The 23066-nt window shown below is 35.8% G+C and overlaps 1 protein-coding gene across 2 annotated transcripts in view; it reads left to right on the forward strand.

The window, feature by feature from the left end:
* The window catches only part of LOC116728730 (replication protein A 70 kDa DNA-binding subunit-like), a 40549-nt gene that overhangs the window by 11745 nt on the left and 5738 nt on the right, over positions 1-23066 (forward strand). For both annotated transcript variants that reach the window (XM_032577016.1, XM_032577017.1), the window contains 7 exons: positions 4096-4288; positions 7114-7250; positions 7745-7893; positions 11751-11880; positions 19164-19340; positions 19487-19594; positions 19808-19894. In XM_032577016.1, the coding sequence (XP_032432907.1) occupies positions 4096-4288; positions 7114-7250; positions 7745-7893; positions 11751-11880; positions 19164-19340; positions 19487-19594; positions 19808-19894 (981 nt within the window). The remainder of the gene's footprint in view (positions 1-4095; positions 4289-7113; positions 7251-7744; positions 7894-11750; positions 11881-19163; positions 19341-19486; positions 19595-19807; positions 19895-23066) is intronic.

Here is a 23066-nt window from a genome sequence, read left to right on the forward strand (position 1 = left end):
ATGATCCAATGGATAATTTCCACTGGACCTCTGGATTTTTATTTTGAAACCTAAGAACGTTATTGCATGTTTCCCCTGTTTAAAATGGAATAAAAGACTGCTAAAGTTTGGGGTTGATCATTTTCTATTTTCTTTGTCCTGATATTGTTTGTTTTTTATTCTCATTTAAAACTTCTTGCTTGTTAAAAGATGGATAGCTAATGATTTTCATTTTTCATTTTAATTTGTCTATCTGCTTTGAAAGGCCCAGCATGAGTAAAAATGTTACCAAAAATAATTTTTAAAATCTATCTGCATCAGTCACCTGGACTAATGAGTCAAATTTTTATATTAGATTTAAGCAGAAATTCTGGTTAATACTGACAATATCTATTATTGTTAAACCCATCATCACAATTTCTCCTCGTTTTGTGAATCTAAGCATTTTGTGTTTGTGAATTGTAATGGAAAGCTTTATGTGCCCCTCACTCTTTTTTTTCCTTTAGATTATCTGATCTAATAATGTTATACAATTACACTATTTGTATTCAGAGCATCACTGCATGTCCTTGAAAATATAATGACCTACACAATGTTATGTTCAAATCATCCTTTGAGATTTTCAAAATGAACACAAAGATAGAATAGAATAGAATAGAAGTACTTTATTCATCCCAGCAGGGAAATTACTTCGCAGTTACAGCATAGAGACAAGACACAATAACAACTACCACTGAGTAGTAGTTGTAGATAAAATAAAATATAAAATGCTATAATTGTAAAAATATAAAATGCTGTTAATATAAAACGCAACTTAGAGCAGTCCTTGCAAAGATTTAAAAAAATGCAGATATGTATCTGTAAATATATGTACAGCAAGTGTGCCACAGTGCAGTTGTGCAAAATTGGACTGATTAGTGCAGAACAATGATTTAGCTTTTATTGTACAGTGAGATGGCATGTGGCAGGAAGGATTTCCTGTATCTGTCCCTACGACAGCGGAGCTGGAGCAGCCTATGTGAGAAGGTGCTCCGCTGTCTGTCCACTATGTGGTGGAGAGGGTGCTGTTTATTGTCCATAATAGACAGAACCTTCTTCAGTGTCCTCTTCTCCACCACAGTTTCCAGGGACTCCAGCCTTAGTCCCAGTACAGAGCCAGCTTTCCTGATGATTTTGTCTAGTCTATTAGAGTCGCTGGCTCTGATGCTGCTTCCCCAACACACAGCAGCAAAGAAGATGGCACCGGCAACAACACTGTGATATTGTGACAATTACAAATAGATACGTTGTTTAGCTCTACTTTCTACCATTAGCAGCTGGAATATAAATTGAAAGTCATTTATATTTGCAGATACTGTGCATTTCACCTTGCATGTCAATGTGCAAAAGGGCAAAGTACTCTGCTTTTGACTGATTTATGCAAATTTTATTTTACATTTGAGATTGGCCCTCCAGTTCACAGTAATTAAATTTTTGTGCCAGTTCTGCTGTTGGCTTATCTGACTGTTGCTGTGCTGACTTCAATCTGCTCTAATATACCACTCATCCTGCAGTGTTTTGTCCTATACATTTTGAATATCAATAAGAAGTTGAAGTACTATGCTGGTCAAAACAACATCTGAATACATTAAACAGTTTTTTTTACGCAAAATTATTTCTGAAAGAAAGATAAATCTGTATCAGAACAAGCAGACGGTCTACAGAAATGTTTTATTTAATCAAATAATACCAAGCTAAGATCTCTTGTTGACCCTGTATCTATTTGAATCTGCATTATTAACAAACTTTTTGTCTTTTCTTGTGTGTTATATGGTTTTGGCAGCTTTTTTCCCCTTGTACATACACGAATGATGATATCCATCAAATACAGTTCCCCTCGGAGAATGTCAGCATCAGTTCTGACCTCAACAACATACACTATCAAACTGTGTGTCTGTGATCATTCAGACACCCCCGCTGCTGAGGGACTGAGTACTAGGAGATCTCCTCCCAAAAATCTGAATTTTTATGACCTTATTCGTCATTTTGATGGACAGGGGGAAAGCACTACATGGCATCATTTTTTTAAATAGCTAAGACTGCCATCCCAAAAGTAACTCAGTCACAGAAGTGCCTGTAACTACAAACAGTCTCATTGCACTACAAGCCTCTCTTCTTTTCAAGTGCATAGTTGGGGAATCAAAACAATAACTATTTTTTACTAACAAAGCATTTGTTTTTATAGACCCTGAGGTCTCTAAAAAATGTTTACAGAAACCTAAGTCAGAAGATGTTGGTTCATGACCTTGCAACAGTAAACACTGGCATTTATTGTCCTATAAAAAAAAAAAAATGTTTTCTACCGCCAGTTTCTGTTACATAACTGTTACTGCCCTCTGAACTGGCTACATTTATGTCAAAAAATCATTTAAGATTATCCTATCATTCATAAGAAACAGGTAAAGGCAATCATCTTTCTATACTAAAAGCTGCTTGTAGTATCTGTCAGTAGCCCATTTAAAATAAAATCACCAGCCATTATGCTACATTAGAGTAACTGAAATAAGCAATTAAAATAAAGGCATGAAGGAAGTGGTGACCTTTCATTGCATTCTAGTTACAGGCTGTTGCAACATGACTTGAAGATTATATAGCACATTTGGGTTGTTTTGTATTAATAACCTGTTTTAAGATGACATAGACATATTTTTAATATACTTAGCTTTTCTGTAATGGCATGGAAACATGTGTTAATAGTATTACAAGTGCATCTTGGAAAAATTTGAATATCATGGTTGATTTGACTTATGAAACTGAATTCAAAAGCAAAACGTTGTATTATAAACCTTTACACCCAAATGATGTGACGATTGTGCACCCAAGCCTTTTAAAAGATTTGAGGAAAGATTCATACAGCATGGACTAAAAACATTGTTAGAGGTCTTCTGAGCAACAAATTTATGCATTTTAGTTGGAAATCATGGTCAGGAGGAAAACTGAAGAGGCACAAAATAAAAGTTCCATGACGTTCTATGTGAAGTTTCCACAGTCATTAATAATTTGTAGTGATCTGTTTTTGTTGGTCCAGTGTGTTTAATTTATCCCAGGGTGATCACAGCAGTCCATCAAGTGTAAGAAACCTAGTTAACAGAAAAAACAAACCTTATTTGTTTTTTTAAAAGATGGAAACAATAATTACAAAAATTTTATTAAATTAATAACTGAAATAATATAACTGTGTAATTAAATGATGTATTAATTTCTTTGTTACTAAAGTAAATTTACTTTTCAATGATATTCTATCTCATCTGCACCTATATAAAGTTTAAACTGCCAGTCTTGACTACCAGTGGCCAAAAAACACCTGAGCATGACACTTGGAAATGTTCTGTCCCTATAATGCATACAGTAAAGCTGTTTGCATTGCTGTAGACGTGTGGGATTACCAGCATCTGCAAGGCGGCCATCATAATTTATGGCATTTAACCACCAAATTCATCAATTAACCCTGGTCAATATTTTGATTGTCGAATTGACTCTGGCATCAGCCTCTAACAGTGATTCCTTAACTTAGACCTAGATCCAATTTGTGCCCTCTACCCTCCAAATAAATGAGTGGTCTTTATGTTCTTCATGTTCCAAGTATTGGCAGACCAAGCTGGAGTGTGTGAGAGGCTTGAAGCAGTATTATGACTGCTTACAGAAGTTTCCTGCTCCCCTGTGTGTGCTAAATGAAATCGGAAGGAAAGGCAGGAAGGAGCGAAGGAAAGGAAAGATTCAGAGAAACAAACCCAGAGGCAGAGAGAGAGGTGGGACATTGGAGCCTTGAGAGTGTAAATGAAGAAGAGTGCCTAGCAGATTGAGTTTAAATTATGCTGTTAAGCAGAGTCACTCTCAACTGCTGCTTATTTTCTGGTGAATTAGAGAAGTGATGGGGATGATGGGGACACTGAGCCTCAGTTTGACCTGAAGGGATTTCCATTCTTATGAGGAAGTTTTGCTTGAACAGAGGCTGTTTTTGTAGAGTAAATTTCCTTTGTGGGTTGTTCTGTCAGTCTTCATCGTTTCCTCAATGTGTTTAATTAAGTCTAATTTTATAATGTTGGTGCATTTTGCTGACCCATTTCTTTTTGCCAGGTGTACTACATCTCGAAGGCTACTCTAAAGGTAGCCAACAAACAGTATACGACACTGAAGAACGACTACGAGATGACCCTCCATGCTCATTCATCTATTGTACCTTGTACGGACAGTCCGGAAGTCCCAGTAATGCAGTGTGACTTTGTGCCCATTGGAGAGCTGGAAAACCGAGACAAAGACTCCATTGTTGGTAAGGAACAATGTTTATAAATTCAGCCTAAAAAAGTATTTCCTCTTGATTTTTAATAAATACAACATCAAGCAACCATGTTAATATTAAGTGTTAAAAGCCCACCGTGTTTTGTAAAGGTTTTTTCAAAGTATTTTGATTATCAATATTAGTTATTGTCTATCATAACCCTATTAATGATCTTTATTGCTCTAATATATAGAATTAAGGATACATGCAAAGTTAATTCAGTTTCTTTTAATTTCTGTTCCTTCATTCCAAGTTTCATTTCTGATTATTTTTTCACTATTTTCTTTTTTTCAGCCATTCTATTGACAAAATATTTGCGTTGACAAAACCTTATTTCATGAGTTTAATTTTTAATGGAACAATGAATAACCAATCAGATTTTATGTAAGTTTTCCAAGGTAACACAGATCACGTCTCTTGGTCCCGCCCTTCGGATCATTTGAAAGACTGAATGTTTAACTCACACCATTTAGACAAAGTTTGACATTTCTCTGAAGTAAAAAAATAAATATAAACCGTGCATCATTTCTCTACAGACATGTAAGGACTACTTGCACTGTTCTCTTTTGCATATGGCAATGACTAAAGTAGCAACATTTAACACACGAGATACTGTTTCAGTGGGAAAATATTACTTTTATTTTTTCTTCTCATGTCTAACAGATGAAGTTCTTTTAAATTGATATTGACATTAGTACCAATGTCAATTGATTATATATCTGCCTTAGATTCATGTTTGACAGAATTGCATGCAGAATTTGCCACTTACTAGAATAACAAGATTACCACACAATTGCAAACGCAAAGTAATGTAGGCCACTTACCTTTACCTTTTAGTTAAGGTAAAAAAACATGTTTGCATTGGTTATGTAGGGCCAGTGTTGCACATCCTAATCTGTCGTCTCTCCTATTTCCCCTCACCGATCCTTCCCACTCTATCCCTTTGTTAAATATGGGATTATAACATAGTAATGAGAACTGTCAGCCTGTTCCTATTGTGATAATGGAGTTCATAGGTGGATGACATCGTTTCAATCATAATGGAATTAAGCGAGTCTGAGAGAACACTGACAGAGAGCAAACGCGAGGGATGGAGGAGTGGGCAAGAATTTAGATAAAGGTTAACAGAAAGTGCAGAATGAAGAAAAGTGTGATTTGCAAAACCGGTTTTAGGATATTGCCCGCTTATTTAATGTATGGGGACCAGCCGTGGCAGACAGTTGACTATCACAAATCTGTAAAGCTGGTTGAGATTTTGAGCACTCGTTGTACCGAAGGGCTTTATTTCTTTTAGATTTTTGTTTGTATCATATTGCATACAAATAGAGGCAGATATATTTTTATTACTATCCATGTAGTACTAGTGATAGTGAATAAGGCATGTAGTACTAGTGATAGTCCTACATGCATAGGTCTGGTGTGTCAGAAAAAGTTCAAGAAAGAGGGAAATGCAATATTGTTTAATTTATGCTAATTATAACAGTTATTAAGAAACAGGTTTTGCTCAAAAAATTAAGGAAGGAATTTTAAACATAAATATGTTTAAAGTAAAACTTTAGAGGACTGTGTTTTTGATTAAGGTTTAGATAAATAAATAAAAAATCTGAGAAAAGCCTACTTGTGTAGGAACTGCACATTAATATCTGTCTCCTTTTGTTTTAAGCCACCTTGTGAGATTCCGCTTTGATTTATGATGAGCTCTTCACAAATTCATTTGAATTATGCTGTTGTGCATTGCAGAGCCATGTCTTCTGCAGTCTTTGCTCTTCAGTTGTTCCTGAATGAAGTGTTAAAGCCTTGAACGTGACAGGAAACATGAATAAGAAAGAAGTTAATTTGTTGTGATTTCTGAGTAAGGAGCAAGAGTTAGCTAGCCTGTTGCAATGTTAATATTGATTCTCTTGAGATTTGATGGTTTCAGTGGGTTCTCAGCAAACTCTTGATCTTTTCTGCATAAAGTAAGGCTAGCGTACAACCGAGGGGCAATTTACACTAACGCTAAATAGAAAGATCAGAAACCTTCCTTACATTTTTCCCCTATTTTAGTTGAGTGCTGGTCAGAAGTTTACATACAATGCAGATCATCAGCATAAAGATTACATTACTGTAATTTTTGTCTATTAGTTATTCTTTCAAACTGTTCGGTTCAACTTTTTTGATTTTTAAACAAAAATAAGATCCATATGTTCGATTTGTTTATAGTTGTCCTGCATGAAAACCCTGATTTTATCTTTTAATTTGTGCTGAAATTTGAGAGTTTTGAGGTCAGCTCTTTTTCTTCATTGTTCCATCAACCTTGTGCAATAAATTAAGATTATTTGCACCAAAACAGACCCTCAGCATGATGCTACTATCTCCTTGCTTAAAGCTTGCACTGATTTTAGAGCTTTTGTTTTCTTAGCATGACATCTACAAACTTAATTTTGTTGTCGTTTTATGAGCAGTTCAAGTTTTTGATACCTTTCTCAGTCCATGGTGAGGTAAAAAGTGGCTTTTGTTCAGGACCCCGTAGCGCCACATGATTGACGGCGTTAAGACCCACCTTCTTGCTCTGATTGGTTGTTTCTAGTTAGCACTGGGAAAACACAAAGGAGCTGATTTTTCTTTTTTTTTTTTTTCAGATTATCTGTCCCTCATAATGTTACAATATAGTGATGTTTTTAACAAATCTGTAAAGAAAAAAATACTTTTTTTTATAAAAGTTAAATACTGCAGCTTTCCTGCTGATTAAGTATGTAAACTTCTCACCGGAACAGTGTTTGTTTTCCTGTCTTCATAAGCTATATGTCAGGAAAGATTTGATTGTGTGCCTTTAGATATAATTGGAGTGTGCAACAGTGCAGACGATGTATCCCGTATCACCACTAAGACCAGCCGGGAAGTCTCCAAGAGGGCCATCAGCCTAATAGACACCACTGGCAAAGAGGTGACAGTCACACTGTGGGGAGAAGAGGTAAGAGCTATAATCTCCCTCCCTGTATGCATCCATGACTGGATTTATAATGCATCATAAAAACACATTGAGCCAACTGTAATTAACTGGGTTTTTGAAGGAGCCCATACATTTATGCATCTGTGATGTGTGGGTGGTCTTGCATACAGAGCACTTTGATTTGCTTTTCTGGGCTGTTAGATCGTTTAAATCACTCTTGTGACCTTCAGTGCTGTGTTGGACCAGACACTCTTATTTGACACATGGGGCTAAAATGGCACCATCCTTCTCCAAGCTCATTTGATCAGCCCAAGCTAATCCGTCCTCTTTACCAAACTCTGGAAATTACTTTAAAATTAACTTGTAGTTTCCCTAATTATTAAAGTAAACTTTAGCTGATATTCCAGTGACTAAAAGCTGGAGCCAGAGATTAACATGTAAGACCTCTCTCTTTTTCTGTTTCCCATTCTCTCCACTATATCAGTCTGTGACATCTTTTTCTGTTTCTTCTTCAGGCAGAAAAGTTTGACGACTCCGGACAGCCTGTTGTTGCCATCAAAGGAGCTCGCTTGTCTGATTTTCGGGGCATATCTCTCTCGGCTTTGTTCAGTTCTACTATTATGGTCAACCCAGATTTACCCGAAGCCTTCAGACTCAGGGCCTGGTGAGTCACGTTGATGTACACTGACAATCACACACGCTGATAATCACATACAGAACTGTCCACAAATTACAGATTTTCTCAGACTCTGTCACTGACTCTGCTCAAGACAAGACATGTAGCCAGAAAGAAATATCCTTCCACAAAACTCTTAATAATTTTTGAAATCCTACACATTTTGCCAAGTTAAAACCTCAAACTTCAGTGGGATTTGCACCCTTGACCAACACATAAGTAACACAAGTTTTTAAAGTTATTTTTTGTTTGTTATTTTTTGGATTCAGCCTCTTTGAATCAATAATTTGTAGAGCCACTTCTCAAAGCAGTCATGGTTGAAAATCTTAGAAAGTATTTCACCCAACAGACTTGCATATCTAGACATTGAATCCCTCCCCATATTGAATTCTCATTTTGATTTAGGTCTGAACTTGAACTGTACCATCACATTTAGGGTCACTGTGATCCTAGAATGGGAACCTTTGACCCTCCTTCAAGTCTTGTGTAGTCTCTCATTAGTTTGTTTTGCGTTTAGCTCCATCCATCTTCCCATCAACTCAAATGATGTGTTGGAGTTAATATAGTCACTGCCACATTTCACTAATGGAGATGATGTGTTCAGGGTCATGCGCAGTTGTATTTTTCTGCTGCAGAGCATTTTGCATACATTTTCCCACCTGAGCTGTAGATGTCTGCGGTTCCTTCAGAATTACCAAGAACCTCTTGACAGTTTTTCTCTCAGTTTTGACAGCCAGGTCCTCGTCAGTTTGCACTAGTGTCACACTTTTGCCATTAGCAGATAATTTATTGAACAGTCCTCCCAGGATCATCATTTATTACCGAACCCTGCTTTAAACTTTTCTGCAACTTTCTGCCTGACCTGTCTGGTGTGTTCCTGGTTCGTCATGATCATTTTACCTCTTTACCATAGAACACAACATGCACATATTGATGTTTGAAGAAGTACTTTAGCTGCAAATTCATCTTTTGGCACAAATGGTCGAGTATAAACTAAAGGAATGCTAAAAAGCATTTAAAATTTTTTGTCATTTTAAAATCATTTAAAATTGTTTAAATGACAAAATAAATGAAATATTTTTATTTATTTTATTCAAAATTAAATTCAATTATTTATCGGAATTTTTTAAGGAATGCAAATATGGCACAAAATATACTTAAGTTGTTAAATGAAAAATCTCAAGAATATATCTTTTTTTTTAAATCAAACTACTTGATTAATATTCAATGGCATACTCAATTACTAATATGATTAACTGCAGCCCTAATAGTTATTCTGCGTTTGTACCACAGACACTTAGTGGCTCTATTTAGGTGTATTGATAACTCGTTGCACTGGGTTTTTGGGGGCTGAATGCAACTGCACTCCAAACGTTTTATATGTACAAAACTTTAAAAACTGGGTATCATTTTCCTTCCACTTAGCTATTTTGTGTTGGCCTGTAATCTAAAATCCCATATTTGTAACTTTACAAACTGTGAAAAACTTCAAGGGGTTTGAAAACTTTTTAAAGACTATACTAATTTATCATTTTTGCTGTGTGGTCAGCATATCCTATAAAATAGGATATTATAGCCAAACCTAGAACTATTTTTTATACGCACACGATAATAAGCAAACAGGGGTGGAAAAGCCCCGATTAGTGTCATGAGACCATTGATTTGTGCCACCCGAGTCTCAGCGGGATTCTAGACAAGATTGGATTGATGGAATACCAGAAGCGGATATTTATTCCTGGATTCTAGCTCTGAACTGCTGCCGCCTGTTCTCTAAAGCTCGTTGAGCAGGATCAAACTGGATTCCTATTAGCAGCTCCTGTGGAGGGATTTTGAGTTATGACTCATTCACTCATTAAGACTGTTCCTAATTCTGGCCACAGGAAAAAAAATAAATGCATCTTGGATTTTTTCCTGTGTGTGTGTGTGTGTGAAAGAATGCTTTCGTGTGCATGAGTTTCTCTTAAAAATAACAATGAGGCATCAGGCAGTACACTTAGCAGCCTTAAAGTTAGAAAAGAGGCTAACAAAGGTTTTTATTTGTTTCTTGACAGAAGCATTTGGTTTTCTGTAGTCCTTTTGTAGTTCCAGTTTAGGTTTTATTCATCCAGCAATTTTATTTTTCACAACCTTTACGTGACACACCACCTAATGCTGATGCTCAAAAGTCTGAAAGGGACTTTCTTCCTTTCTTCACTGCCTCCATTCTTTAATCGCTGACTTTTCCTGCCGATCTGCACTGCCGTTTGGTTCTCCTTTCTGCGTTTTTGCTGGCAGCAGGAAGTTTTTTTTCAGGAGATAAAATGTTTGCTGCGTTTTCATTTAGTTTTACAAAGAGAGCGTGTGTCTTACTTTATTTTTTGTGTTGCAATGAGCAGCTATTTTTATTATTAGGATAGGGCTTGTTTTCATAAATGAAGAAAACTGATTTAATCTCAATCTCAAGTATGCTTTTATTGGCCTACTCAGCCTGGACACAGAGGAACACATCACTGCTGAAAGAAGGTTTTTGGTAGATTAATGAAAGAGAAGAGAAATTAAAAGATACAGAGTATTCACAGAATAAGAAACAAGTGTTGCACTAAGAGTTCTGTAGATGAGTCTCATGTGCTTTAACTAGTCATAACAAACTCACTCTCCTCAAAGTTATGTATTTGAATTACACAGTGTAAAAACAAACATTGGTTGTGAACATCTAATGTGATTTTTTTAAAAAGAAGAAAGCAGTTGAAAGTTTGAGTAAGTAGTTTGTTAAAAGTGACTTATTTGTCAGCATCAGTAGAACTAGAAAGTCTCTTGTTCCCATATCTTATTGGCCACCAGATGATTACTTTGATTCATTCTGACACAAATGTCTAACATCAACAGATGTATCCTTTCATGTTTGGACCATTTATTGATTTATTTCAACTATTGTTTTTTTCTGGGTGGCACAATGATGCAACATGGCGCTCCAAAGATTTTTAATATCGAAAATGTTTCTGATTTTATTATGGATTTTCTCTAATCCACATTGGGACAGAGTTATATTTATACTTAAGCTCAAATTAGTACATGAATCTCCTTGAATTATTCCATCTAACTCGTGCATGGTGCTACAATCACCTTGCTTGACAGTTGATGAATGTTTTTGTATTTAATAACCTCACTTAATCCTCCAATCACCATTCTTGCTTTTGGCAAAACACCTTAATTTAGACTTGTCTATGAATAAAACCTTTCTCCAGAGATTTGGCTTGTGTATGTGTGCAAGTTTCAGTCATAGTGGAACATGATGAATATGGAGTTGGAGCTTTTTTTCTAATGAAAGAAACTGGCCTCACTGTTGATAGAGAATAACAGTGTTCCAGCAGCTTCACCTTCTTACTTTCTTTCATCTGAAGGAGATTGTATTTTTTGATGTTTGCAAAGCAGTTAAACAACTGAAAACTTGCAGGTAACATAAAATTGTTTGGTGTGATCATTTTTTTTTACTGTGCAGTAATTGAAATAAACTTCCATCAGTAGTCAATCATGATCCCTTACTACATGTTGATAGACCTTAGCCTTGTCAAGTTAACACATTGTAGAGCCCCCTGTTGCTAGTGAGTTATTTCTTTGCCAATTTATGAACGTATATTTACATTTGAGCCTTCGTGGGATTCTAACTATATGTGAAGAAAATATACAACAAATTCAAAGTTTTGCATTCTGTTGTTGTTTTTGAAAATCATTGCAGTTTTATGTTGTTGAGTCATTATAATAAGTTATTAGAAGCCATACATTTAAATGATTAGATTTTTTTTCTGTGCCACATTTACACATGATTATTTCTGTCTACTTTATGTTTTTCTGTGTTCCCTTTGTAGGTATGACCGGGAAGGTTATGCAGTTGACAGCCAGTCACTAACAGAAACCATGTCAGTCAGTGTTGGATCGAAGATGAACTGGAGAACGCTGAGTGATGTTAAGAATGAAAACATGGGACATGGAGAAAAGGTACAGTCTACACAGGCAAACATGGCAGTTTCTCATTTACTAAAGGGTTATTTATGTTAAGATTCCCTACACCAGTCTGCTTGTTGCTTTCATATACTTGTATTTCTTATGAAAGCAGAATCTAGAGAAACACCTTCAAACCCAACTGATCCAAATTCATCAGCTCCAGTAAAGTGCATCAAAACTATTAGTGGGTTTTGTTTGTCTTGGAATTGTGGGGCAAAATTGTAATTTACAAAATGTCTACATATTGAAGCTACATTTTCTTACATGCCTGTCAATTTCTTTCCAAGTTTCAGAACTGGAAACAAAAACGATTTTAAAACCTTTACATTTAAAAAACAATGACAACTCCTATTTGTCTACCAGTCTTTGCAGCTACAATTTGTTTATCAATTTGTTTTAACTGAATAAGTATTAACACATAATAAATAGCTATACTGTGGAAGAACATACTATTGGAATTGTGCGCAGTGGATCTTAAAGTGAACCATCTGCCATTTTAGGAAATGAACCAGAGCAGAATTATCTTGGTTTCAACCAGAATTAGAGTCCATCTAAGGGGTATTTGACACTCGCTAAACTTTCCATCTAATTAATTCAGTTTATCTCAGATTAGTTTTCCTCTTTCCTTGCATTTAATTGGAAGCTGCTTATGGATAGCTTGAAGATCAATGTCATTCCTAATGAAAATTTCTAATTATGTGCTAGAGGAAGACTAAGGAGCATAATATTACCAGAAAGGAAAGAGGCATAAAAATGTGGACTAGAGACTCGATTGCAAACAAAGAAAAAAAAACTTAAACACTGCCATTTTAACTTCACAACACACAAGAATCTGTTTTGAAGAATATAAGAGATCAAGATGGTAGAGATGACTAGTCTGGGAAAAAAAAAGTTAGAGGTGAAGTGAAGCTTGAGAATTTGATGCCGACTGAAAAGGTTTTACTGAGAGATGCAGGACGGTGAGTTTAAAAGTGAGAAATTCTCATTTTTACCTCTTTTGTCTTGGCCTCTTTTCTCTTGTGCTCTCACTCAGCTCTGTGCACCCCCAGCTGTTTCTGTAATTGAACTGAAAAGCGAGGACAAGGCTTCCCATCATACACTCTGAGGCTACAGCTTTGGTTAAAACTATGGAATCTTTCTAATTTGCAGCGATCCAAATTAGCATACTACCTGTTTCCTCCATCTTTGGGGGTGGACAATTTGGATAGTGTGTCAGAATCTATCTGTGTGTGTGTGTTTGTGTGTGGATTGGAGCATGTTAGAGAAGGTTGGTTGTGTGGGATATAAGTGTTCAATCCATTTCTAATTAATGTAGATATGCGTGTATGTTTGGGATTTTGGGACGAGCATTAAATTCGTCATGTGCAACCACATCAATTATGTGAAGTGGATTTTCACTTGGTTGCCCTTCCACGTGTAAATTTTAATTACATTTAGGTGCCAGAAGGTGACACTGGGATTTGGTGTGATAAGAATGAAAACTACTTTCACATTGTAAAATGTGTGTCAGTCGTGTACATCCAGTTTGTGTTTGTGTATCTCTGAGTGGTTTTGTCTACACGCTATTAGCGGTGCTATTAAAAGATTTTGCCCCAAAGTTTTTCTCTCCATACGGAGCATTGCAAGACTTTTACCCCCTTTCACTTTTACACATCTAGTAGTCGGAGAATGATGCATCGTTATTTTTATTTTTTTACAAATAAAATCTAAAACATGTAACATGCATGTGTATCTTATCCAATCATCTGAACTCAGACATCAGCTAAAGGAGGAGTTAAGTCAGCTTGAGTGTTTATTGGGGTCTCTATACAGATTGGAAAATTATAGGATTTGATTTCATTATTCCTCTTTTCTGGGTAAATATGAAAAGATAAAATACATATATGAAAAATATTTATATTTCCAGACTTTATTTCCCTATGTTATCTCCTTCCTCCTTTGTGTCCTTTCTTACTTACTGCATCACGTCCGTCCTTCCTTCCTTCCTTATATCCCTTAATTCATTCCTTCCTTCTTTCTTTTGATTTGTGTCCCTTTTTATCGTCTATATCCTCCCCTCTTTCTTTTTGTCTTCTTTCTTTCACATGTCTTTCTTTTTTTCTATCCTTGTGTTTGATCCTGTTCTTCCTTGTTATCATTCTTATTTTTTCCCATGTATCCTCAATCCTTTTCTGGAATGCTTCCTTCTTTTCTTATCCTTTTTGAAAAATTTTAAATCCTTTTATCCTTTTTTTTTTCCACTTCAGCTATGCTTTACTTAAGTTGGTCTTTGACACAAAAACCACAATGAAATAAATTAAGGGGGCAGTTTTATGTATTTTCCTGGCACATAGTGCCATTTTATTGCACAATCAGGTACTTATGTTACCTCCAGTTATAAAAATGTTTTTTGGAGCATAGTAGCTCCTATGATGAGCTCAGTTTGACCAGGTGTTTACTAACTGCTGCTGCCGATAGTCTGAAGGAGCTGTGTAGGGGAGGCTGGGGGAGAGATGCTTTGTGGAGTAGGTGGCGCTTTGAATGAGCAAACGTTTAGGCATCTCTGAGTGGTTGCCACTGGAGATTAACATAACATGATGTAAAGCTCAAAAAAGTTGATTTTATATAATATCCCCATTTAAAGTTTGTAATTATAATGCAACATTTAAAATGTTCCAGGGGTATAAATGTTCTTATAAGGCTTTGTAGATGAATACAGCAAGAAAAGAAAGGACCTCAGCAGAGAGTTTTTAATTATGAAATATTGTGGGATTCATTTATCATGTTTTGGTATTGATGAAATAGTCCCTGGTCAAGGTCCTGCTGTCCTTTACATCCACATTAAGTGTAGCATCTGCCATCATAAGGAAGACTCAGCAAGCCCTCATTTCTGCCTCATCCACCTACTGCCTTCCACATCGCCTCACGACTTCTTTATCCTTCCAGTTTGCTTTTAAAATGTGACGAGGCAGGCATGCTTATGGAAGCGTAGGAGTGTGGTGTTGATGGGGAGTGGGGATGTTGCTAAAGGGGGAAATTCTGCTAATTAATAAAAAAAGCCTCTTACTAAGTGTTTCTGAAGGGTCCTTGCTCGGTGGCATGGACGCTGAGTCGATGGATGGGTGGACAGATTATGAAACTGTGAGTCAGTATTGACCAGAGGGAGAAAAGTGTCAGAGGGCTCAAAGTCTGAGTGACAGTAAGTGTAGAGGTCAAGGGGACGCAGCACAGCATTAGCCCCCTCATGAGGGATGCAGGAAACACAATGGCCTTTTCACATTCAATGCTTTTACAAAACACTTTGCAGGAATCATGCTTTGCAGAGCAGAGGAACAGCGTTCCTCAGTATGTGTGTGATTTTGGCCCACATCCTAGAAAGAGTCTTTGATAGACTCATTTAGGCCAACATTAGTAATGAGTCTGGCCCAGCTCTAGCTGGTGCTTGTTGTTTAGTGTGCGTTTTATATTCTAGCTGTAATTCCTGGATCTTGTTTAAAGTCTGTTCTAGAGAAGAAATGCCCTCTGGTGTATTGTTGGAAGAAATCAATTCTTTCTGGTTTTCTATATGTGCATGTAGATCACATTTTCCATGAGTACTTTAAATTCCTGTATGCTTGCATGTAGGTGCATTCGAGGGCTGCCTCTTGCAGTGAGACATTGTTCATCTGCTGTGTGTTTTTTTTGTATTTATATTTATGGAAATGGAATGGCATGCTTCTCTACAGGATGAGAGCAATAGCCTTTTCCCCTCAGAATTAATATTTCTTTCCTTTTTAGCTGTTGAGTTTAGCAGTGTGATTTCTGCTGCCTAAGGTGCTAATATCTGTTTAAATTACAGCCGCATCGTTGCATTTTAATTTGATTTTGTTTGACTGTGCACACTTTAATTTGATTTTGTAACAGAAGGAAGTTTAGCGTCACTATATCTGCATTGCACATGTAAATATTTGGTTGTTTGCATATAACCTTGCATTATAGTCATGTATACTTGTCAGTTTGGTTGTGTGTCTGTATGTATTAGCACAGCTTTCGCATTAGAGAGGGAGAAATTCATCTCGTCTTGCATCGATTATGCAAAGATTTCTCAAACTCCTCCTGCTCTTTGTGAGCCATTCCAAGACCTTCTGGAAGTCAAATAGAGATGTGTAAACTGCATGCATGCACCAGTTGGACTGAATTGTTGGCGCCAATTAGATATTGAATGCCAAGTCGAATGTAATTTCATTTTTGATTTTCTTATCTTAATTATGCCCTTTTGCACCCTTTGCAATTTACTCTGTCGCTGTTTGAACTTAAGGAGCTCTTTGGCTTTTTGTCTTTATTTCAAGTTTTTTACTTGGTCTTAAAAATGTATGGAATTAGGTTTTTCCATTTTCCAAGTCTGGATGAGGAGGGTTTTTGAACACAGGGAAATACTTTTTTGATTTCAGAGTCCTCTGTGTTAACTTTTCCATAATATAAAACAGAAAAAAACAATCCAACTATTGTCTATACACGCTTTTTCCTTGCCGGGTCACAGGGTTGCTGGTGCCGTCTCCAGGAGTCATTGGGCAAGAGGCTGGGTGCACCCTGGACCGGTCGCCAGAACATTTGATAAAAATATTTGCTCACCAATTAAAGTAATTGACTTCAGGTATTTCAATTACATGGCCAAAGCTGTATAAAATCCAGCACCTTTAAATGCTGCTTCTAAAAACACATTTACTATAAAATAGTCACACACACATTGTATAAAATTTGTAATGTAGTATCTTCATTCAATATTGATTCATACATTTTCTATTATAACACTTTATACCATAAAGTAATTACACAAGGCTCTTTAAAATGCTCTGGAATTTGTTACATTTAAAAAATGTCCACAGTCCATAGTCAGGTCTTAGTGCTTTTATTGCAAAATTGAAAAGGTTGACACAACACAGAACTTCAAAACAAGACTTTCTTCACAGTTTAAGTCCTTAACAACATGTCTTCAGCATGGGTTAAATTTCCATGAACAGCATTTAGCTGTTTGATCTACTGGCTAAAAATCTGACAATATATACACAAATAATATTCAACAGATTTCAAAGATAAAATACATTTTTTACTTTATTTGATATGATGTTTTTAAGTCTAATTGGTGAGAAATTGTCCGATTGTCATTATTTTGTTAGGAATTATGGTTCCTTATGTTATGTTCTTTCCTTTTCTTTGAATTAGTTTTCTTTTAATCTTGCTGGATTTAACTATTCATTGGGATTGATTTGACACGTCAAACCTGGCCCTCTGATGCTATTTTGATCAAATACAGTTCCTGACGTCCAATCGTGTCAAATGGATTGAAGGTCATGACTATTTCTGATTGCAAACTGGATAAGATGGTTACTTTTGCGCTCATCTTTTTGCGTGTTATGACTGCAAAGAAGTCCAAACCACCGAAGCTGACATCATACCCCACTACTGTTCTGTAATTTTTTGACTCTGCTGTGGACTAGTGATTACTCACTGTGTTCGTGAGGCCTTTGCCACCTGGCATCTCTTTCATCTCACAAGATGTTGCCTCCTACATAACAAACACTTTGATCAGATATCTTCTTCCGCTTTATTCATTGAACACCTTTCACTTTGAAAAGTTTGATTCCGTCTTGGCAAATGCACTTTCTCTTCTAGCACACGTAAACATGTGCTTTTAAGTTTTAAAACTCCATATGGCATTTGGATTTTAGGAACAGGTTAAACAGAAAGATTGCATTTATTTCCACCCTTATCACAGTCTTGAAATATTTTTAGTATTTAAATGTGGTTTAAATGTGTTGGGTTATTAAAATCAGTGGTGCATGTAAGTTGCTGCTGTGTAGATGTAAAAAAGCTGTTTTTATAAATGTACTAATAACACATTTTTAAGACATAGGTCATATTTTTTTTGCTTCCCTTTATGCAATCATGTAAACTTGGCTTTTCTTGGGGTCAAATGAGCAACAGCAAAAGAGGAGCATTATGCTAATAAACTAAGGAAAATGTAACTAAAGAGTAGCATTTATGTAAATTGGTCTGCCATTTTTCAAAATGTCAGACCTCTAGTTGTGATGTTAAAAAACATCAGATCTAGAGGGATTCTTTTCTGACACTTACTACAAAAATCAATATGCATTCAATTAAACTTAAACCAAGTCAAAAAATATATGTGATTGTGTACATCATATTAAGATTATTAGTTCACTACATTTTGAGTGTTTACTGTGTTTTTCTTTGAAGCAAGCGCCATGTAATTATGTGCTTCTTATAGACCTTACTGATGCAGTCGGTGACAGGAAGCTTCCCATGTCTTAAATATGGTGTGTGATTTAATTTATGCAGCTTATATTTCCCCCCTCACTGAAGCTGCAACCAAAAACATACAAACTTAATATCAAAGTTTTCTTGAAGTCTAAGCCTCTTAAGTAGAAATCAGATGGGTATGCTCTGAAATTTTAATGAAACAACTTAATTATAAGCCAGTCACATGGACTACTACAGATAGTTTCATGTTTTAACATCTGCCAGCACTGTCAGCATCCAGCAAGACATAAATAGAGAAAATAAATGCTCCAGCACTCTGACTTTCTTACTAATTACCAGGGTTTCTCTAGTCTTGCATTTTGTGATTTAAGCATTTTTTGGTACCAAACAATTATTTTAAAGGATAGCATTTATTCTCTTGTAAGTTAAATTGTAGATGTAATTCCTGCTGTTCATGTTCTTTTATTCTTTAATTTATAAATTTGGCATTTAAAGTTCTGGTGAGACTTTATTTGACGGATTGTGAATAAGACTGTCATGACATCGTCATAAACATGACATAACACCTGTCATGAACATGAGTAAGTCTTCATGAATATTTATTTACAGGAAATCAGGTTTTGAAAAGTATGTGCGTTAAAGTTTATTTTGCATAGCACATTTAACAAAAAGGCAGTTCAAGGTGCATTACATGATAAAAACAATACAGTAACCACTTATGAAACATATATATGAATCAATGTTCCAGTTACTAGTAATCAGATGCAACTCTGAACAAATGAGTTTTTAGCCTTGATTTAAAGGAATTCAGTGTTTTGGCGGTTTTGCAATTTTCTGGAAGAAAACCGAATGCTGCTTCTCTATGTTGGGTTGTTATTGATGCAGAGTAAATGTCTGCATCAAATCCAAAGACCTGATTGGTCTGGAAAATTCTTCTTCTTCTAAACATTTGCAACCGAACTGCTACCTGTTTTTACTGCTCAGACTCTTTTCAATATTTAGATTTAGCCTCTTTTTCTGTCGTTTTTGTCTTTCAGGCAGACTATTTTAGCTGCGTGGCAACTATAGTATACATACGTAAAGAAAATTGTTTGTATCAAGCCTGTCCGTCTTCAGACTGCAACAAGAAGGTCATAGATCAACAGAATGGTTTTTACCGCTGCGAGAAGTGTAACAGAGAGTTCCCCAACTTCAAATATAGACTCCTACTTTCAGTGAGTATGATGCACATATGGGACAAACAACATTAATGCTTGTCAAATATGCAGTGATTATTCTCAGTGATGACACAAATACACAGTCAGACAGACAGAAGTAATGTTTTGCCCTACCCATCATCTCTCGCTGTCTTGGCTCTCAGGCTAACTTGGCAGACTTCGGGGATAACCAGTGGGTGACATGCTTCCAGGAGACAGCTGAGGTCCTGCTGGGTCGCAAGGCAGAAGAGCTGGGACAGCTCAGAGAAACAGTGAGACTCTGACACACACACATATACACAAACACACAAAAGGAGAAACTGCCACATACAGTTTTTCTTAACAATTTCGCCCAGGAGATCTAACTATAACGGACTGCTTCCTTTTAGAGTTTCCACCAAACTTTTTGTTTACCCCTGAATATTTGTCTGCTTGTTTGCGTGTGTGTGGGGGTGTGGGGGTGTGTGTATGTGTGTATTCCCAAGGACGAGGCAGAGTTTGATGAAGTCTTCCAGAAAGCCAACTTCTCTACCCACATCTTTAAAAACCGAGTCAAGCTGGAGACATATAATGTAAGTAACAATAAACAGAAAACTAGAAGTATATGGTTAAAAGGAATTCACTTTTTTCCCAAGACATAAGACTGCAGAAATGGTACAATACAAAATACTGCTTTACATGATTACAGCTCATGCCTCATTCATCATAATTTTGAGAAAGTGCATCTCAAAAAAATGGAAAATTGTTGAAAAGTACATTTGTTTCAGTCATTCAATTCAGAAATTGAAACTCATAGCTTTATTGGATTGATGTATTGGACTTGATAAAACACTGTCGACTAACAACAACAGATAGGAACGATTATTGATTGTACAAACCTAAAGTTCGACCCCAAGAACCTTGGAATAAAATTTTGATTAAAATTTCCTAAAAATGTTTGTCAAAATTTTAATGAAATGCAAATTTTACAATGGACTAGTTCTTTTTCCATAACAAATTCTCTTCCATATAAATTTGTATATAAACTCAATGAACAAAGAGCGCCGACTCAGCAGTCCTTGCTATGATTGTATAAGATAAATGACACTCTGTATTGTCACTATGACACTCCTGCGTTGATGATCCCTTTTTAGTCTTTTATAACTTTAAAATTTTTATAAAAACACAATTTTGGGCTATTATCATTGACATTATTAGAAGTAAATTATTGAAACATGTGGATTGAACTAATAAGCAAACTTTTCATTGGCATTCTATGGTGCTATAGTAAGCTGTTTTTTTTTTTAATAATCAAAATGCTATTGATATTAAAATAATTAAAACACATACAATACAGATCTAAAAATGTTTCCAAGCTGCTCCGTTCGCGTGACTCAATCACCTTTTTGTTGTTTTTTTCAAGTGAAATTTTTATTTTTTGTGGATTAGTTGGTTGGCTTACTAAAATTTACCTACTGCCAATACTGTAGCAATCCCAAATGAGGCTGTTTTATGAAACAAAGTCAAACATATAATCTTTATGATATTGTGTTAAGCATTTCCCAGGACTAATGGATAGACCAGCTGTTTCACAGGTGAACAGAATTGGCCAATTTTCTGCTTTAGTGCGGAAGTTTTTAGTTGGATTTCTTATGGCCAATAAAGAAAGCTGTGTAACTCATTGTGTTGAGCGAAAAAGTAAGAAATTACAGAATTAAATATTTTGCATTCTCTTAATGATAGTAAACTGAAATGGCCTAATTTTTAAGTAGCCTAAAAAACTGTAACTTCTGCATCTGTGGTGTTATTGTTTGGCATAAAACTACAAAAGGAGATACATGTTTACTACGCACTTGTAAAACAGAAGTCATTATCTTTTGTTTTTTACTGAACTGCAGTCTTAAGCTTGTAAAACCACCAAACAAGATGCACAAACACTATGTAATCACAAACACCGTCAGTCACACAGCATAAACTCAGAATCATTTCAATTAGTTACAGAACGACAGGGGGGTTGTTTTGTAGCCAGTGCACTTTGGATTGCAGAAAACAAATACAGCTGTGGATTCATTTCTCTTAATTAGGCACTAATTAGCATTTAGCTATTGTCTGTCTAAGGCTAATTAGCCTAATTATTCAAAGGCCAAATTGCCACTACGGGCATATACTGGGAGGAGCAATTGAGATTCAGATTTATCTCTGAAGGATCTGTGTCTTGACCTTATGAAACCCTTCAAGCAATCCTGTGCAGTTTTAATCCAATCCTTTAGTTCATAAAATAAGAAGGAATGCCTGCCAGTGACTGAAAAATTTCCCAGTAAAGCGTCTAAAGACCAAATTGTTACAGACATAAAATATTTTCAGTGGGAGAGATTTGTGTCTAAAGCACCAACAGACACTACCTCCCACGCCCAAAACAAAGAGAAAAAAACAATACGCCTTCAGATTATGAGTTTAAATTTTAAACCTTTCTCTAATTGTTTTAAGTTAAATGAAAAAGTATAAAATTGTTGCAGTAAGTGGATATAAGTGTTCAGAAAAGATACATAAAAGAAATACTAATAAAACAGCATTTTAGCTGGCAGATTTTATCCATGACTACAAAAAAATTCAAATTGTGAACATTTTCTGTCAAAGTATTTAGTAGAGCCAGTAGCTGTGTGTTGCCACTGTTCATTGTGTCAGTTGTCAGTCAGCCACCTTTCTCAGCTCTCTCCTCAGGTGAACAGTATGCATATCAGAGTGAGTCAGCATTAACCTTTTTCTTTTTTGCAAAGGTCTTTTTCATCACAAAAACTTTTAATGTACAGCGTAGGCTTGGTTAAAATTGTTATTTTGAGGGTGTGCTGCACTGTTATTTGCAGTGTGTTGTAACACACTGTGCATGTAATGTAGTGGGTTTTTCGTTTGTTCATCCAGAAGCAGAAACTTTTCAGGTGGGTTTTGCTATAGGAGGCAAGGTAATTTTCTGGGGTATTTTCTCTTCCACTGAAGGAACCAAACAAACAAAGTGGATGTAACCCAGAAAAACCTCCCAGTTTAGGATCTTCTACAGGTCTTATTATCTGTTATCTTTTATGTCAGAATAATGACATGAGTATTTTGTGTCACAGCCTGTAAACCCAGTCATGTTATCATCAGTGTTTTCACAGGGTTACTTTTTAAATCTGTTCATAAAACAGGCTAACCTTAGTGAAAATGTTAATTGAATGATTTAATTGAAGCACAGACCTCAGCTGGAGGCTAACGGAGTAATGCTGTAATGATTTTTTAATGATTTAATATGGTGAAGTTAAAATATTTTATAGCATTTATGTTCTGCGATACCAATTAAAACGATCACAGCCCCCCTCGGGATTGTCTATCAATATGTAATTTTGAAATTTCAAACTAACAAACATGATGAAGCAGCTGCTGCTGGGTGTCTGCTCCAAAGATAAGTAAAATCTTTGTTGATGAAATGCATTGGAGGTGTTACTTTATAACACCTATCCCTATTTGGGATGTCTATAAATGAGTTTTTGTAAAATTGATGTTACAGAATCATCATCGATGTTTTTATTACTGGAAATTATACATTTTCTTATTCCCAACAGACTTGTTCCTCCTCTCCATATGAGTGGGTGTTATATACATATTCAGTCTTTTTGTGTCATAGGTTTGCTACAAATCAACTCAGTGCAATAACACTACTTTTCTCATTTGTCTCTTTTTATAAGAACATATAGTAAAAGCTTCACTTCAGTTGTTAGTTGTAATGTTTAG

Source organism: Xiphophorus hellerii, chromosome 11, assembly GCF_003331165.1.
Source record: "Xiphophorus hellerii strain 12219 chromosome 11, Xiphophorus_hellerii-4.1, whole genome shotgun sequence".
Taxonomy (NCBI): Eukaryota; Metazoa; Chordata; class Actinopteri; order Cyprinodontiformes; family Poeciliidae; genus Xiphophorus; species Xiphophorus hellerii.